The sequence below is a fragment of the Perognathus longimembris genome, chromosome 9 (genome assembly GCF_023159225.1).
Source record: "Perognathus longimembris pacificus isolate PPM17 chromosome 9, ASM2315922v1, whole genome shotgun sequence".
Classification (NCBI taxonomy): Eukaryota; Metazoa; Chordata; class Mammalia; order Rodentia; family Heteromyidae; genus Perognathus; species Perognathus longimembris.
The window spans coordinates 73,376,073-73,394,132 of NC_063169.1; the positions used below are offsets into that span (position 1 = coordinate 73,376,073).

At 40.9% G+C, this 18,060-nt stretch overlaps 1 protein-coding gene across 2 annotated transcripts; it reads left to right on the plus strand.

Moving 5' to 3' along the window:
- Window positions 1-456: 456 nt before the first annotated feature.
- Window positions 457-16,709, plus strand: LOC125357508 (TATA-box binding protein). 2 transcript variants are annotated; one of them, XM_048354486.1, is made up of 9 exons: window positions 459-665; window positions 5,610-5,701; window positions 5,826-6,006; window positions 7,673-8,064; window positions 10,743-10,830; window positions 11,149-11,240; window positions 13,891-14,058; window positions 14,994-15,088; window positions 15,992-16,709. In XM_048354486.1, the coding sequence occupies exons 3-9, from the start codon at window positions 5,953-5,955 to the stop codon at window positions 16,069-16,071; spliced, it is 969 nt and encodes a 322-aa protein (XP_048210443.1). In that variant the 5' UTR covers window positions 459-665; window positions 5,610-5,701; window positions 5,826-5,952; the 3' UTR covers window positions 16,072-16,709. The 2 variants fall into 2 exon arrangements, with proteins under 2 accessions (XP_048210442.1, XP_048210443.1); XM_048354485.1 differs by lacking the exon at window positions 15,992-16,709 and having other exon boundaries at window positions 457-665; window positions 14,994-15,226.
- The last annotated feature ends 1,351 nt before the right edge of the window (window positions 16,710-18,060 follow it).

Here is an 18,060-nt window from a genome sequence, read left to right on the forward strand (position 1 = left end):
ATGGCCTTGAGCAAAATGTAGGTTATGGACAGAGTCCAGGCCCTGAGTTCAAGCCCCAGGATCAGCTGGGTGTCAGTGGCTCACGGCCTGTAATCCTAAATACTGTGCTCTGGAAGCTGCGATGTGCGAATGCTGTTCAAAGCCAGTTTAGGCAGAAATCTACTAGGTCCAATTTGCTAGCAAAAAAAAATGTATATATATATATATATATATATATTTTTTTTTTTTTTAAATCCAGAAGTGCAGTTAAAGCCCTGGTGTAGTTTCAGGGCCAGCCTGGAGCAAAAATGCCTGAGAGCTCCGGGACCAGCACCAGAAGCCCGTCTCCACCCCCACAACCGTATCTTTCTTGCGTTAGTTAGCGACCAATAAGAGATGGCCCCACCCCGGAAGTTCTGGAGAGTCCTGCCCCCTTGTCCTTATTAAACCAGGCCAAGCGCCTAGGGAGCACCGGAAGTGACCGAGCGCCCACACTTCCCATGGCGGTTTCTCTGGCGGCGACACCTCGCTGAAGCTGAGGGTAGAACTGGCGGAAGTGACATTTTCAACGCGCGCCCGGCCCGGAATCTTGTAGGGTCGGGGAGGGTCGCCTTGGCGGGCGACTGGGCCGACTTCGGTTTAACTTCGCTTCTGCGGGCGTGTCGTCCTCTGTGCGGTCGTTCCAGGTAACAACCCCTTTCGCTTTCCTTTTTTTTTGAGGTCGTCTTGGATAGCAGGCCCCGGCAGCCCGGCTGGCGGGCGGCCAAGTGAAGGAGGGAAGGAAGCGGAGCGCGGGCCCACGAGGGACGTTCCTCCGCTCGCGCTGCCGCCGCTCAGGCCTCTACCGGCCGCTCGGCCCCAGCTCCAGCCCCGGTGCCTGGCTCGGCGGTGATTCCCGTCGTAAGACGCGGGGTGCGTGGTGGGTCCGCCCGGCTCACCGAGGACCGAGTCGGCCCTGTCCGACGCTCCTCTGGATAGAAAGCGGTTTCACTCAGGCCTGTGACTACCCATTTTGCTTCCAAACGGAGTGGCTTATAATAAAGCGATGTTTGAGACTTTTTACACACTCACTCAGAAACTTGAGACTTGCTGTATGGTGGCCCTTAAGATATATATACATGGTGTCTGTGTAGGAAAAAAAAAAAGAGTATAAACGCAGCACTTTCTTTAAAAGCTCTCCTCCAGTCTCAGGCTAATATGGTTTCCCAAACGCAGGGCCTTTCTGGGAAAAGTACTATGTCTCAGTTATGCAGTGGGTTGAAAACTGAAGAAATAATTTGCCTCTTCAAAATATCTAATTTGATTCTTCAGTTTTCAAAGGGTGAAAGTACTGCAAGCACTCTACCACTAAGCCACATTCTCTCTTTCATATATATATATATATATATATATATATATATATTTTTTTTTTTTTTTTTTTTGCCAGTTCTGGGCCTTGGACTCAGGGCCTGAGCACTGTCCCTGGCTTCCTTTTTTGCTCAAGGCTAGCACTCTGCCACTTGAGCCACAGTGCCACTTCTGGCCATTTTCTGTATATGTGGTGCTGGGGAATCGAACCCAGGGCTTCATGTATACGAGGCGAGCACTCTTGCCACTAGGCCATATCCCCAGCCCCATAAATTTTATTTACCTTGTTAGACCTGGGTTAGATGTTTCCTGCTTTTGGGGAAAAAAAAACTGTCCTTTTTTCAGAGTACTTTAGTCTATATTCTGTACTTTCCCACAATGTATGTGCATTAATTCATGATCATATACCATGTACCAGGCATGGTGGTAGGTACAGAGAGATTTCAAAAACGTGCGTGGTGGTTTCTGCTTTCATGGATCTTTGCTTAGTGTATACACTAAGTGCATACTCAGCTTCCTTAGTTCATACTGAACTGTTTGATGCAGAGGACTGTATACTCCTCATCTTTATATCTATAGCACTTCTGTTATTATAGGCTAATATCCTCCCTTTTTCCTTCCCTCCCTCCCTCTCTGTCCCCATTTGTGTGGATTTTTCAGTGACAAATGTGGAAGATAATAATCTTAGGGTACTTTCACTGATTAAGCAAATATCAGATGAATGTGCCTACTTTTTACTCTTGAAGTTAATATAGGTCTTTGGACATAATGCCTGTGTGAGATAAATGTTTTATATGAGACTATCTTCTGACAAAATTGAAATCTAATAATAGCTAATATTTTCCTATGCATACTATATAGCTACTTTTGATGTGTTAACTCATTCAGTCATTTAATCTTTTGTGGATTCATCCCATTTTCATTGCAAGTTATTGGTCTGTCTAAGCTGAACTAATAAGGTCTCTTACTTGCTGTAGCCCTTTGTATAGCTTATGTAAAGTTCTGGATTGATCTTCACCACAGGGGGATGGGAAGGAAGGTCTTCTAGTAGTTACATTTCCTTTATTAGCTAGTAATTTCAAATGCCAGCCAAGATGGGTGTGGTGGTGCACCTCTGTAAGCTTACTGAGGAAAAATGTAACAGAGGATTTTGAGTTCAAGGCCATCTTAGGCTACATCTTAGCTGGAAAAAAGAAAAAGAAAAATGCTACATAAGGCAGCTTGCATTAATGTGTTCTAAGAGGTAAAATAATTTCCTTCCTTTCCTTTTTCGTTTCCTTTCCCCCTCCCCTCCCCTCTCCTCCTCTCTCCTCCCCTCTTTCCTTTCCTTCTTTCTTTCCCCATACCTGGGACTTGGACTCAGGCCTGAGCACTGTCCCTGGCTTCTTTTTCTCAAGGCTAGCACTTTACCACTTGAGCCACAGCTCTGCTTCTGGCTTTTCTGTTTATGTGGTACTGAGGAACTGAACCCAGGGCTTCATGTATACTAGACAAGCCCCCTACTACTAAGCCAAATTCCCAGCCCTTACATTTCTAAAAACATTTTATGTAGTTGCGTCTGCAATCTTTCATTACAGTTGGAGCTCAATAAATGACCACACTAAGGCATATTGAATCCAACTCAATATTTATTAAACCTCATGCCCAAGATATTGTGAAAGGTATAAAATTGAGTAGAAGGTTTAAAAGCCTGAACTTGGCCTAATAGTGCTATATTTATAATATTTAACAAGTGGTCTGCCTTTTATGTATTTTTCTCAAGTCAGTCATGGGGCTTGAACCCTGGGCCTGGGCGCTGTCCCTGAGCTCTTAAGCTCGAGGCTGGCGCTTAACCACTGGAGCCACAGTGCCATTTTTTGTTTTCTGGTGGTTAATTGGAGAGAAGAGTCTCATGGATTTTCCTGGCTTGGGGTTGGCTTTGAACCATGATACTCAGATCTCAGCCTCCTGAGTAGCTAGAATTACAGGTGTGAGCCACTAGCACCAGACAAGTGGTCTGTTTTGATAGTACAGTTTGCATTGGAATTTGTTCCCTTTAGGTGTTTTTCCCCAAAAGTTTTATTTTTCTGGATCTTAAGACAGTCTCAGGGTTGAGGATATGGCCTAGTGGTGGAGTGCTTACCTCGCATACATGAAGCCCTGGGTTCGATTCCTCAGCACCACATATATAGAAAAAGCCAGCAGTGGCGCTGTGGCTCAAGAGGTAGAGTGCTAGCATTGAGCAAAAAGAAGCCAGGGACAGTGCTCAGACCCTGAGTCCAAGCCCCAGGACTGGCAAAAAAAAAAAAAAAAAAAAAAAGTCACTAGCTGATCTTAGATAACTGCTGTTATTAAAATTAAACAATAAAGAAAATTTTTAAAAGTCTCACTTCACACTTATCCTTCAGTTTCAGTCCCCTGAGTACAGGAATCGTAGGCATTTACCAACAAATCTAGCATCTCCAAAATTTTTTTTTTTCAGTACTAGCGGTTTTGAACTCAGGGCCTTGGTGCTTGCTAGACAAGAGGCTTCCTCGTGAGTTATACCTCTAGCCCTTTTCGCTTCAGGCTATTTTTTCAGATTTGGTCTCATGCTTTTTGCTCTAGCTAGCCAAGACTATAATCCTCTTACCTGTGTTTCCCACTTAGGTGTTATAAGGTCCACCCCTGGGAGGGCTCTATGTAGATGAGGAGCCCTCCCTTCCCCTCTGAGTCTCTACCCAGTGCCTGCGTTACCTAGGTAACTGGCACCCCTGGAGGCAGTTACCTCCCCCTTCTTTGAAGTCATATCTGAATCCACCTGGCCACACCTCCTGCCCCTGCTCTAGACTAGTCTTGGCTGGACATTGCTTCAGCCCTTGCTTCAGCCTGTCTCTCCTGCCTGAATACCGTGTGTTGTTCTCGTTCACTGGCTACCTACTTTAATAACTCTTACACATGGTGCCACCAGGCCATACCTTATCTAGGGCAGGGGTGGATGTGTGGCCAGGTGGATTTGGATGATATCTCAGAGAAGAGAAAGGTAACTGCCTCCTGGTGTGCCAGTTACCTAGGTAACTAACTGGGCAGAGACTTAGACATGGTGGGGAGGAGTGTCTGCCCTACCATACCTGCCATGTTTGTTGAGGATGAGGTCTCACTGTATTTTTTTTCTTTTATGCTAGTGCAGGGGCTTGAACTTTGGGCCTGGATGCTATCCTTTAGCTTTTGTTTAAGGCTAGTAGTACTCGCCACAGCTCCATTTCTGGCTTTTTGTGGGTCATTGGATAGAAGAATTTTGTTTACTTTTCTGCCTTGGTTGGCTTTGAACCTTGGTCCTCAGATCTCAGTCTTGTGAGTAGCTAGGATTATAGGCATGAGGCACACTCACTCATTTATTTTTTTGATAAGTCAAAAACTTTTGGTTTCAGGGTGTTTGTTTTGTTTTTTTCCTTTCCTTTTTGGTAGTACTAGGGTTTGAACTCAGGTCCTCATATTTGCTTGGCTGGTGTTCTACCACTTGAGTCATACATTTTTTTTTCCAGTCCTGGGGCTTGAACTCAGGGCCTGGGCACTGTCCCTGAGCTTCTTTTGCTCAAGGCTAGCAGTCTGTCACTGGAGCTGGCCTTTTTTGTCTATGTGGTACTGAGGAATCGAACCCAGAGCTTTATGCATGGTAGGCAAGCACTCTACCGCTAAGCTACATTCCCAGCCCACTTGAGTCATACATCTAACCATGCTTCTGCTCGTTTTTTGAGGTGGAGTCTACAGAACTTTTCTGTTTAAGACATCCTCAAACTAAAATCTTAGATCCAAACTCAGTTTTTAATGCTGATTTTGACACTTTTAGTTTTGAACCTTGTCAGAGCATAAAACATGTAACAACAAATAATTTTAGTTTTGGGCATGTTGACATTTGGGTATGTAATTACAAGAAATGTGGAAAGAATAGGCTTTATGAGGCCAGAAATGAAATATTCCAAAATAGTTTAATTGGTTTCCTTTAATTTTTTTTTCTTGCCAGGCACTGGTGGCTTACACCTCTAATTGTAGCTACTCAGGCTGAGTTCTAAGGATTTCAGTTCAAAACCAGCTTGGGCAGGCAAGTCCACAAGACTTCTCTCTCCAGTGCTTCTGTGGCTTGAAGTGGTAGAGCACTAGCCTTGATCTGAAGCGCTCAGGGACGGTGCCCAGGCCCTGAATTCAAGCCCCATGACAACCCAAAAAAATTTTTTTTCTTTTATTTTCCTTGTGTATACTAGGCTAAGTGCTTTATCACTTTTTGTTTTGCATTTTGTTTTACTATTTTAATTGTTATTATAAAGGTGATATACCGAGGAGTTATCATTTCACCTGCCAAGTTTGCCTGAAACTCGAAGTCCTCCTGCCTCCATATTCTGGTTAATCAGGATTACAGGTATGAACCACTATGCCTGGATGCTTCATTGATTTTCTTTCTTTCTTTTTTTTTAATGTAACCATAAAACTGTAGTTATAAGACAGACGTTACCTGTTATCTGTGTCCTTATATTAAACTTCAGATTTTCTTCCAAGCAGCATCATTGTTTACTGATGTATGAAGATAACCCAGAGAACTGAGAAAGTTGCTGAGGAGAGTATACTGGGGATGCTCTAGGAAAAGACTGAGTACTGAAGAAAGTGAGCACCATGGATCAGAATAACAGCCTGCCTCCTTATGCTCAGGGCTTGGCCTCCCCCCAGGTAATCAAGTAGGAGGGAGGTTGGACACATGTACTGTAAGGAGGTACATTTAACTATGTTTTATTAAAAATGAGTATTTTTCTTTCAAGCTTCTCTTATTTTTTGAAAAATTCTGTTAGGCCCTCTATAGATACAACACTGTGTTACTTTGGGAATTTGTTTGGAAGCTAACTTATATATTTTGTATATAAGACATCTATCTATCTATCTATCTATCTATCTGTGCTGGTCCTGGGGCTTGAACTCAGGTATTGGGTGCTGTCTCTGGGCTTTTGTGCTCAAAGCTAGCACGCTACCACTGGAACCACAGCTCTACTTCTGGCTTTTTAGTGGTTAATTGGAGATGAGTGTCACGGACTTTCCTGCTTGAGATGGCTTTGAACCGTGATCTCAATCTCTTGAGTAGCTAGGATTACAGGTGTGAGCCACTGGTGCCTAACCTCTCCTTTTGTATTCTTGCTATAACATAATTATCTTAGACAAGTTTATCTTGTATTGTTTGCCAAATAAAATGGTAAAAGAAGGAAAATATCATGGCTCTTTGTGTTTCTCATGAATTTAAGAATCAAATTAAAACTTGGCACCCTCTATGTAGAAAACACACATAGAACATTGCACATGATGTTAAGAGATTTACAAAGCCACATTCAAGCCTCTGCATGTTCTGTGAGCCTCACGGATTCTGCTGCCAAGGAAAGGTTGGGTTAGGATATGCTAGAGACCTGTGATCTTGGGCATGTCATTTACTTTCTTTTGGTATAAATTTCTTGGCCCTCTCTTCTTTTCTTTCTTTGTCTTTTCCATTCTTCCTTTCCATTTCCCCCTCCCTTTCCTTCTCTTCCTTTCGAGTGCTGATTCTGGGGCTTGAACTGAGTGCCTGGGTGCTTGAGCTTTTTTGCTCAAGGGTACTAGCACTCTACCACTTGAGCCATAGTTCTACCGCTGTTTTGCTTGTTAATTGGAGATAAGAGCATAGACTTTCCTGCCTGTACTTGCTTTGAATGGCAATCCTCAGATCTCAGCCTTCTGTGTAGCTAGAATTACAGGCTGAGCCACTGGTGCCCATCTCAGTTTCCTATCTTTACATGGGAAGACCGCTCTATTTCACTTCCCAAAGTACTGTTATGAGACTTAGATAGATTAGTAAATTTAACAATGCCCAAAAAGTTTTGAAGTGTTAGAGAAAAATAGTTTGCTAGGATATGCTTTATTATTTTATACTTTGGTGAGAACCAAGTGAGCAACTTTTTCAATAGTATTCTAATAGTAATAATCATTCTTATGATTGTTTAACATTTCAGCATTTTGTAAATGCCTGCTACATGGAACACTTAGGTAGATATCTTTAGGTGAACATGTAATTGGTCATTCACATTGAGACCAGTGAGTACTCCTCAAGTAGTAAATACTCTAAACAGGGATATGAATTGCTCTGGTTATGTCCCTTCTCCTAAATATGTTTTGGAGATTAGGCAACTTCCTCATAAGTGGCATTTGGATTCCAATTCTAAGCTCTCATCTATTGTATTCACTATTAAGGTACAATATGTGTTTCTGAATAGCAAGTTTCTTTACACTTTATACATCTTACCTGTGGTATCACCAGGCAAGGCCCACAACCAATACCATTAGCCTAACCCATTGTTTCCCTTGATTTCTTTTACAGGGTGCTATGACTCCTGGAATACCTATCTTTAGTCCAATGATGCCTTATGGCACAGGTCTGACTCCACAGCCTATTCAGAACACCAATAGTTTGTCTATTTTGGAAGAGCAACAAAGACAACAGCAGCAGCAACAGCAGCAGCAGCAGCAGCAGCAGCAGCAGCAGCAGCAGCAGGCAGTGGCAACTGCAGCAGCCTCAGTACAGCAATCAACTTCTCAGCAGGGGACACAGGGAGCCTCAGGGCAGACTCCTCAACTGTTTCATTCTCAGACTCTGACCACTGCACCCTTGCCAGGCACCACTCCCCTGTATCCCTCTCCCATGACACCTATGACCCCTATCACTCCTGCCACACCAGCCTCTGAGAGCTCTGGGATCGTACCGCAGTTGCAGTGAGTACTTGGCGTGTGGGTGCCCTGTGCCTGATGCCTGATGAGGCCCTTAGAACTATGTTACACTCTTTACTTTCAGATAGGTAATATACTTAAAAGCATGGTAGAGGGTTGTCATGTGTCACAAGTGGCTTCATCTGCCTTTTAAGAGGGAATAAGAGCTGTGAGTCAGTGCCCTCAGCAAATGGGTCTCCTACATTTATAGAAACCGGGTCACGTTTGTTTTCTGTACTTGAGCCACTAAAATACGAGATGAATTTCATTGTTGTTCTCGCTGGACATTTCTTGTAGCTGATTTGCTGAGTCAGTCATGTGAATTGGAGGGTTAACTATAGTGTTGGTACTGGTCATAATGGTTCTGGTTTTTCTTCTTATTCATATTTTTCAGGAGGGCTGCATACAGATCTATGAAGATCTGTGTCCCTCCCACAAGATGAGAATGGTATCTTCTATATGAGATTTCTGCGTAAACGAAGTACCCTATATGTAACAGTGTTTTAGGGGCAGGGGAAAAAATATTCTCCTTCCTGAAAAACAGCCAAAAGTTGTCTGTTATTAGTCAATGGGAAGAATGTAGCATTTACTGTGGAGAAGCTTTTGGACAAATTAGAGGAATCTTTATAATAAAAATCATTCACTTTTCTTGTGCAGCTTATCTCCTTTACATATACAGTTGTCATTTATAAGTCAGCTCTGGCCACTTTTGGAACTCAGTGGTGTGTAGTTGTGGATCCAGCAAAGTTTTTGCATAACTTCAGTTATAGGCATTCAAGTATGTATTATTTCTGGTTAAAGTCATAAATTGTAGCCAGTTTGGGCTGTGTATTTGTTTTTCATGTTCCATAAGTCATCCAGTTAGCCACATTATTGAATTTCCATTATTTAATAATACTCTTATTGGATGACAGTTATCATTCTCTAAAAATTTTAGATTTATGCAGAATTAAGGTGAATATTTAATGAGAATGCATTTTACAATTACATGACTAAATTTGTGACATATGCACCATAATTTACTTGATCAGACCATGGACAAACGATGCAAGCATGTGTATATACAAAGGTGACAGGAAGGAAATAGATAATTGAGAAATGAAAGCATTCAACCTATTTGGGTCTTACGTTTATGTTTCAAAGATCACTCTTTGCAACAACATTTTGAGCCATTAGACTTTAAACGTATGAGAAATAATAGTCAGAAGCAACATTGAGTTAGAATATTTTGTCTGTGTGTACTAGAATCAGAATCTTCAGGATGGCACAGTTCCAGGTCTGTGTAGTATAATTGCATTCAGAGGATGTTATCCATTTCATATTTACATGCTATAAAAAACTAGGAAAATGTAGAATAAGAAGTTGAATTTGCTGTGTTTCAGTTTTCATTAATATTTATACTAAGGTTCAAGATAATTCAAGATAAGAGCCTGCCTGTGCTGGCTTTGAACCATGATCCTCATATGTCAGCCTCCCAAGTAGCTAGGATTACAGGTATGAGTCACTGGTGTCCAGCTTCATTATATCTTTTTTTCCCCCTTTTTTTGGTTGGTTGTGAGGCTTGAACTTGGCCTGGTTGCTGTCTCTGAGCCTTTTTTTCCCCCTCTCCGTTCAAGACTAGCAGTGTACCACTTTGAGCCACAGTGCCACTTCCAGTTTTCACATGGCTAGTTCTCCAATTCACCAGAGGCTCATGGATTTTCCTGCCCATGCTTGTTTTTAACCGTGATCCTCAGATCTCAGCCTCCTGAGTAGATAGGATTACAGGCATGACCCACCAACACCTGGCTTCATTATATCTTTTTCTTTCATGAATTATTTATAAAATGATTTAAGAATACATACAAAAGTCTTCTGGACCAAAGTGGCTAATGTTGATTCTATTTATCCTGAATTACTGAAGCAAATCAAATGAGGAATCAGGTCTTTTCCATTGCCTAAGAAATGGAATTCTCATCCTTCCAAAAATTAACATTTTTGGGAGGCCTGAGAAAATTTTGCCTGCCTGTTTTCATTACAGATACTTTTTAGAAATAGTCTTTTTTTTTGCTAGTCCTGGGGCTTGGACTCAAGGCCTGAGTACTGTCCCTGGCTTCTTTTTGCGCTCAATGCTAGCACTCTGCCACTTGAGCCACAGCGCCACTTCTGGCCGTTTTCTGTATATGTGGTGCTGGGGAATTGAACCCAGGGCTTCATGTATGCGAGGCAAGCACTCTTGCCACTAGCCCATATTCCCAGCCCCTATAGATACTTTTTAATAATGAGATGATGTTGGTAGTATTTCAGAGCTCAGAGAAAGAACTGAGCTGATTAGAAATGGCTTACGAGACAGACCCAAGCCCTAGCTCCTCTACCTGGATCTCACATTTACTTTCTCCAGAAGTCTCAGCTCCTCCTACTGTGAATGTTAGTAATTACCACCTCATTGTACAGGTTAGATGATATGTGTGCATGTGATTGAGAGGGAGGAGGAGGAGAGAAAGAGAGGTAGAGGGAATAGGGAGAGAGAAAGACAGGGAGGGGGAGAGGAGGGGACAGGTGGGGAGAGAAAAAAGAGAACAAGTACTTAAATACTACTAGAAAGAATAATGCCTAGTGAAATATCAGATTCCTAGATCATCACTTAAACCACATTGTGTAAAAGTTAAGTAACTTGACTTGTTTTATTTTTATATTTCTTGCAGAAATATTGTATCCACAGTGAATCTTGGTTGTAAACTTGATCTGAAGACCATTGCACTTCGTGCTCGAAATGCTGAATATAATCCTAAGGTCAGAGCCATTTTTATGTATTTCAAACTATGCAGTAAAACAAATTTTCTAGTAGTCCCTAGTTCTGAAAACTATATTATGCATTAGTTCTTTGGCACCAGCAAAATGAGCATCATTTCTTTTCTTTTTCTGTTGGTTGTGAGGCTTGAACTTAGGGCCTACGTGCTGTCCCTGAGCTCTTTTGCCCAAGGCTAGCACTCTACCACTTTGAGCCACTGCACCATTTCCACTTTTCTGGTGGTTAATTGGAGATAATGTTTCTCATCACTAGTTCTCTAAACAAACAACTTCACTAATGCTTTTCTGTTACCACTTTAGCGGTTTGCTGCCGTAATCATGAGAATAAGAGAACCACGGACCACAGCGCTGATTTTCAGTTCAGGAAAAATGGTGTGCACAGGAGCTAAGAGGTAATGTTAAGGAATTCAGTCTCCTGGTCTGTGTGTTGTAAAAGAAAAGGTGACATCACATGGTTTCTAGGTTGTTAGGATAGCACTTTTTACATGTGATTGTTAAAGTGGTTGATTGTAATCACTAGATAGGATGCCGTTCACTCTTGTAAAATCAAGAATCAGTTTTGGACATACAATGCTTATTCATTTCTACAATGTCTACAGTTAAGTTATATATGCTACATATAGTATAACATCAAAACTATATTAATAGGGTCTTGGAATGTGTCTTAGTGGTAGAGTGCTTGCCTAGCATGCATGAAGCTCTGGGTTTGATTCCTCAGTACCACATAAGCAGAAAAGGCCGGAAATGACGCTTGTGGACAGTGCCCAGGTCCTGAGTTCAAGCCCCATGACTGTCAAAAGAAAACAACAAAAACAACTATTAATAAAGGTTGCTGTATGTAAAAATAGTTATATAACTTTTTGTTTCTGAAAAAGTGCGGCAGTAGAACTCACTGGGCACTGATTAAACTATACAACTAATGGGTGGGGAAAAAAGCAAATTCATTAAGAAATTGATTATGTGGGCTGGGAATATGGCCTAGTGGCAAGAGCGCTTGCCTCGTATACTTGAAGCCCTGGGTTCGATTCCTCAGCACCACATATATGGGAAACGGCCAGAAGTGGCGCTGTGGCTCAAGTGGCTCAAGTGAGCAAAAGGAAGCCAGGGACAGTGCTCAGGCCCTGAGTCCAAGCACCAGGACTGGCAAAAAAAAAAGAAAAAAAGAAATTGATTATGAATCATAGTCCTTCAAAGCTGATGGTTTGAGTGCACTTCAGACCTTGATGGCTCTGGCAGTGTGGCAGTATCATGTATGGTGGCCACAATAGCAGCTGCCCCTCGTTGGAACTAATTTCAGTTGTGGTTACAAGTTATATATGTCTTAAGATATATGCCTGTCAAAAGATGCCATTGCTTGAGTTCTACATCTGCATAGCTTTGTATGAACTAAAACTTGAAAAGATGATTAAAATGTGCTTAGTTTATCAATACATAGAGAGCTGTGGATATTTTTGCTTATTCTGAGCCTTAAAATTTACTTTTCTTGTTATTGTTACTTTCCCCTGGATAGAACATCAGAAACTTTTGGTTTATTGACTAGATGTTTCTGACTCTTTCCAAGACAGACTTTATCTTTTTCCTTAATTTTGTTTTTGGTGCTGGTCCTGGACCTCAGGGCCTGGGCATTGTCCCTGAGCTTCGTTTTTGCTCAAGGGTAGCACTCTTAACACTTGAGCCATAGCTCCACTTCCACCTTTTTTGGAGTTGAAGAGTCTCGTAGACTTTCCTGTCTGGGTTGGCTTATTTATTGTCAGTGATATACAGAATATATTTTTATATTGCTATAAATAGCAAATATGCTTAAAAATATTTAATATTCTGTCATTGAAAATGTTATGGCAGGGCTAGGAATATGGCCTAGTGACAAGAGTGCTTGCTTCATATACATGAAGCCCTGGGTTCGATTCCTCAGCACCACATATATAGAAAAATCCAGAAGTGGCGCTGTGGCTCAAGTGGCAGAGTGCTAGCCTTGAGCAAAAAAGAAGCCAGGGACAGTGCTCAGGCCCGGAATTTAAGGCCCAGGACTGGCAAAAGAAAAGAAAAGAAAATGTTTTGGCAAGCAAACTTAATAATTTTAGTGACTCATAGTTTATCCAACTGATAAATCCACTCTCTTTTTTTTTGTCAGCATTTTTTTGTTTGCATAAGGACTTTTATTAGTTCAAGGGCAGTTTCATTGTAACATTTTTGTATATGCATCCCGATTAAATGTATCTTGATTAGTCTCACCCTGTATCACTTTCCTTTCTCTCCTTTCCTAAAACTATTTTTTCATAGGTGCATAAACTAGTGCAACCATATTCACCGTCATTCACTGTCAGCCTTTCCCATTCCTGCTAATACCCACCACCCCTCCTTCTCATCTTCTACCTTAGCAAAACCAAGATGGTCTTTTTCATGCAATATTTAACTATCATTGTCCGAGAGCATCTGCAGATTGAATATTGTGTATTTACCAAGGACAGACCAAAACAGAAAAATTTGTTTTCCTGAGGGAAAAGAAAACACAGCATATTTCTGTGGTTACTTTTGGCATTTCTGATGCCCTGCACATGACAGTCTTTTGTGGTATTATCACTTGAATTTTACTGGTCTTACATAAACTCTAAGTTTCTTAGTCATAGTTTTGTCTAATAATAGAGTCATAGAATAATGAACAAAGAATGATAGAAAGGATAGAACTGTAATAGGATGGAATTTTAACTATATGTTCTTAGTCATTCTTATCAGCATTTTTCTGTTAAGATAAAGCTAAGTTTTCATCTCTGTAGTATTAACAGTGATGGTGATACTGGTACTACATATTGCATGCCTAAAGATATGATACAAAGGTTGATCATCTTGGTAGACCCACAGTTTTCCATTGAAGATGCAGGAATACTTTATGAAGAACTTGTTAATATGTGTTGCTGTTTTTTTCCTATTAGAAGGAGAGTGACCAGTTTGTATCTGATAAGTTAATTTGGACTTTGAATAAGTCATTTTTCTAAATGATTCAATCAGCTCACTCAGGACAAATGTACTTTTTCTTTTCTCTAGTGAAGAACAGTCCAGACTAGCAGCAAGAAAATATGCCAGGGTTGTACAGAAGTTGGGTTTTCCAGCCAAGTTTTTAGACTTCAAGATTCAGAACATGGTGGGAAGTTGTGATGTCAAATTCCCCATAAGATTAGAAGGCCTTGTGCTCACCCACCAGCAGTTCAGTAGGTGAGTCTGAAATGTGCTGGGATTACTTTTGACAACACTTTACTATATTTTGTTTTTGTTTTTGTTTTTTTTTTTGCCAGTCCTGGGGCTTGAACTCAGGGCCTGAGCACTGTCCCTGGCTTCTTTTTGCTCAAGGCTAGCACTCTACCACTTGAGCCACAGCGCCACTTCTGGCCTTTCCTATATATGTGGTACTGAGGAACTAAACCCAGGGCTTCATGTATATGAGGCGAGCACTCTACCACTAGGCCATATTCCCAGCCCAACACTTTACTATATGTACACATTGTTCAGAATAAAACACAACAGAGATTCAGAGGATGTAATCATAATGTGTAAAATATGTAAACACAGGATATAGTTAATGATTGTATTTTGAGCAGGATTTTTTTCCTGCTGTTCTAAGGAATAACAACATCTTCCCCAGTTTGTCACTTCCCACGTCACTTAATGATACCCCGAAGTACCCTTAACTAGAATGAATTGTATTTTACTTTGTTGTTGCTCAGTGAATATATTTTAAGTACATAAATTGAGTGCACAACCTCATGTATAAAGGGAAGAGTGAGAATCTGGATAAAGAACAGTTAGAACACAGACCACACTCTTTCATCTTTCCTCTTTGACTGTCTTTCATGCTTTCTCTTTAGGTATGTATATGTATTATGTATGTATACATACTCTCCAGATGTCACATAGCCCAGGCTCATTGGAACTAGAACTAGGTGACAGGAGGGTACATAACCAGTAGTTATCTTGTTTATGGCAAGTTTGTCTTACTACTGTAAATGTTCTCTTTTGGGTGCTATTGGAGCACTATTTTACCTTTGGGAGGGTGGCTTGCTTCTTCAGCATTTCCCTCGTACAAGGCTTTGTTATATCTGGAAACACAGGAAGCTTTATGATTTCTAAACTTTTTCTCATTCTCCTTCTAGCTATGAGCCAGAGTTATTTCCTGGATTAATCTACAGAATGATCAAACCCAGAATTGTTCTTCTTATTTTTGTTTCAGGAAAAGTTGTATTAACAGGTAAGTTACAAGGGGAAGTAGAGATTTACAAGGATAGAATTTTCTCAGTGCGAAAAAGGAATTTGTATTGGTACATTTGTCTAACAACATATTGAAGATATCTTTTCCTTTTTTTTTTTTGTAACTCAGGACCTGGGTACTGTCCCTGAGGTTCTCTTGCTCAAGGCTAGCACTCTACCACTTACTTGGGCTGGCTTTGAACTGTGATCCTCAAATCTCAGTCTCCTGAGTAGGATTATAGGCGTGAGTCATCTGTGCCAAGTGCTTTTAAAAAAATTCTCTCCTTACCCTAACCCTAGTGAGAATCAGACCCTCTGGAGTCTGGTCTCAGCCTTTTATCACACTTGGTGGTAGCAATGAGTGGTGGTAAGGGGTTGGGGGGCAGGGTATGGCAACACTGATAAACTATAATAGATGATGTGTTTAGTTGGACTTAATCCTATGGAGTTTGGGGTTCATCGGTGTACCATTATGAGGCAACAAAGGAAAAGTATAGTTTAGCTGAGGGTGCCATCGGGGAGAAATGAGGTTTTGCCCCACCCCCACCCCCCCCGCCCCGCCAGTGCTGCTCACTTACATCTGGTGCAGGATAAAATGTGAGCTACACTTGTGGACAGTGGTCTGTATTATGAATTTGTACAGGACCGAGTGTGGGGAAGAGCTGTGGGGCTAGTGTTTTTGTAATTAAATATCTGTCTAAAGTAGATTACTGAAGTGGCCCTCACCTATAGCCCTAGCTACTCAGGAGGCTGAGATCTACAGGTTTGTGAGTCTAGGCTAGCCTATGCAGAGAGATTCCATCTCTCTAAAAAGAGCAAAGCTGGGCTGGAGTTATGGAGTTATGGAGTTATGGCTTGCAGATGATGACATTACATGCCATCTCACATTTATCTCTATCTATAGGTGCTAAAGTCAGAGCAGAAATTTATGAAGCATTTGAAAACATCTACCCCATCCTAAAGGGATTCAGGAAGACCACGTAGTAGCTGCCCACTTACTCCTGCCTTCCTCACCCACTTGTTTTTTATAAACAAATCATTTTGGGTACCTCTGATGGTGCAGTTGTGAGAAGATGGACACTTAGTTACAGTTTGCGGCACCAGGCGATGCTCTTCAGTGTCCCAGTGCAAGTTGCTGAGAAGGTTACTTTTTCTGCACTGAGATCACCCTGCAGCATTACTGTGAGTTGCTCGTACTGTGCTGCTATTTGGGCTGCATTGCCCACTTATTTATATTTTAAACACTGCTGTTGACAAGTTGGTTGGTTAAAGGGACAGACTTCTAAGTGTTCAAGACACCTGTACAATTGAAGTTTTTAATTTTTCCCCATAAGCCAGTTTTTATATTTCTTATGAAAATGAATCTTTTTTAAAAGTGTTGTTTTTCTAATTTGTAACTCTTAGGGATTATTTTTGTGCCAGACACATTCCACCTTTCCAGTATTGCAGGAGAGAATTAGCTGTATTAATGAAAGCAAATGGGTGTACATATGTTTCTTCTTCACAGTACTCTGTACAAAGAAAAAAATGCAGTTTACAAAAGTGTTAGATTGTTCTTTTATCTTTTGAGTCATGTGACCATATTGTTAAAAATTGTATTTTAGATATAATGTCTGAAACCATTTTGATGTTTGTCATTTGTTTTGGTCAACATTTGCCATGAAAATGGACATACCACCTGAAAACATACTCAAAATGATCACCCTTACAACAACCCTATCTTAAGAAAGTTACCTCTTAGAGTGCTTGGGATACTCACCAAGCCAATTAGGTTTGTCCCTCTTTTAGAGGTAAAGAGCTTGGGCTCCCACCAGATTTGCCATGTTTTATAGCTATGCTAAGAGTCAAAAAATAGTCTGAGTCTGCTGTGTAAAAATGTCCTGTCTACACACTGCAGGGTCTCTAGTATATAAGCAGAAGGAAATGGTCTTCGTCTCCCTTTTGCCTGCTTCCCAGGTTAATGTCCAGAGTAGTGTGTCTTTGTTTTGCCTTTTTTTTTTTTTTCCAGAGGCACTTTTGGTCTTGTTTTGTAGAACAATACTAAAGCGTATGTTCACTATGTGGCTTGTTTTTCAGTCTCTCTCAGTTGTATCTCCAAGATCTCAATATAGCGTTCTCCTAGTGGCCTTTATTGAGCCACTCTCTTAGTGATGGCCATTTGCATTTTCTCCAGTGCTCTCTGCAAAGAGCAATTCTGGTCTATTAAAGACCATTTAAAATTTCTAAGTTTGGAAAGAACTTATATCAGGCTGTGTCATTAAGGGAAAAGTGTACAAGGTACCCTTAACTCATCTCCTAGTTACTGAGGCAATAATGTATAGCTTACTTGAAAGGCATTTCAACAGTACCTGCTTCTCTCCAAGAAAGAGTGTCTTTCTGTGTAAGTAAGTGTTCTCTATATTCCTTGGAAAAGTTTATTTTTTCATGCAATGCTTTTAAATTTTATAAGCTAATATATTATAGTTCATTAGTGGAATATTTGACATATTTTTGAATTCTCATCTGTTTACTGAATTCTTGAGTTCTGATCATGTAATTGCTTGCAAATAGTTTTACATTTTCCTTTCCAATATTTTTCTTTATTTCAGAAATAAAAGTGGAAATGGGATATCTCATCATCTTTTCTGTCAGGGTTGGCCTCAAACCACAATCCTCTTTATCAATCTTCCAAATAGCTAGGATCGCTGGGGCAAAGACACATAGTGTCTGGCCCCATTATTTCTTTTTCCTATCTCAGTGGCTGGGACTTTTAGCCCAGGCCTCTAACTTGTGAATGTCCTGCCTTAGTCTTTTGAGTGCTGAAATAATATGCTGAATTTTCAAAATTTTCTCAGAACTGTAAAATACAGCACATGCAGCAATGCTCAGCTTAAAGTGTTACTCAGAGGCCAACCTCAAGTCCTAAGAACTCTTGGTGTTCACAAGCCAATCACATGTCACGAAAACCATAATCCTAGTTACATTAGTATAGGT

Bases quoted from the DNA above. Each gene is read 5' to 3' on its own strand.
- LOC125357508 (XM_048354485.1), top strand. From the start codon at position 5,953: ATGGATCAGAATAACAGCCTGCCTCCTTATGCTCAGGGCTTGGCCTCC. The intron at 10,831-11,148 runs GTCAGAGCCATT...TTACCACTTTAG, and splicing joins ATGCTGAATATAATCCTAAG to CGGTTTGCTGCCGTAATCAT. The intron at 11,241-13,890 runs GTAATGTTAAGG...TCTTTTCTCTAG, and splicing joins GTGTGCACAGGAGCTAAGAG to TGAAGAACAGTCCAGACTAG.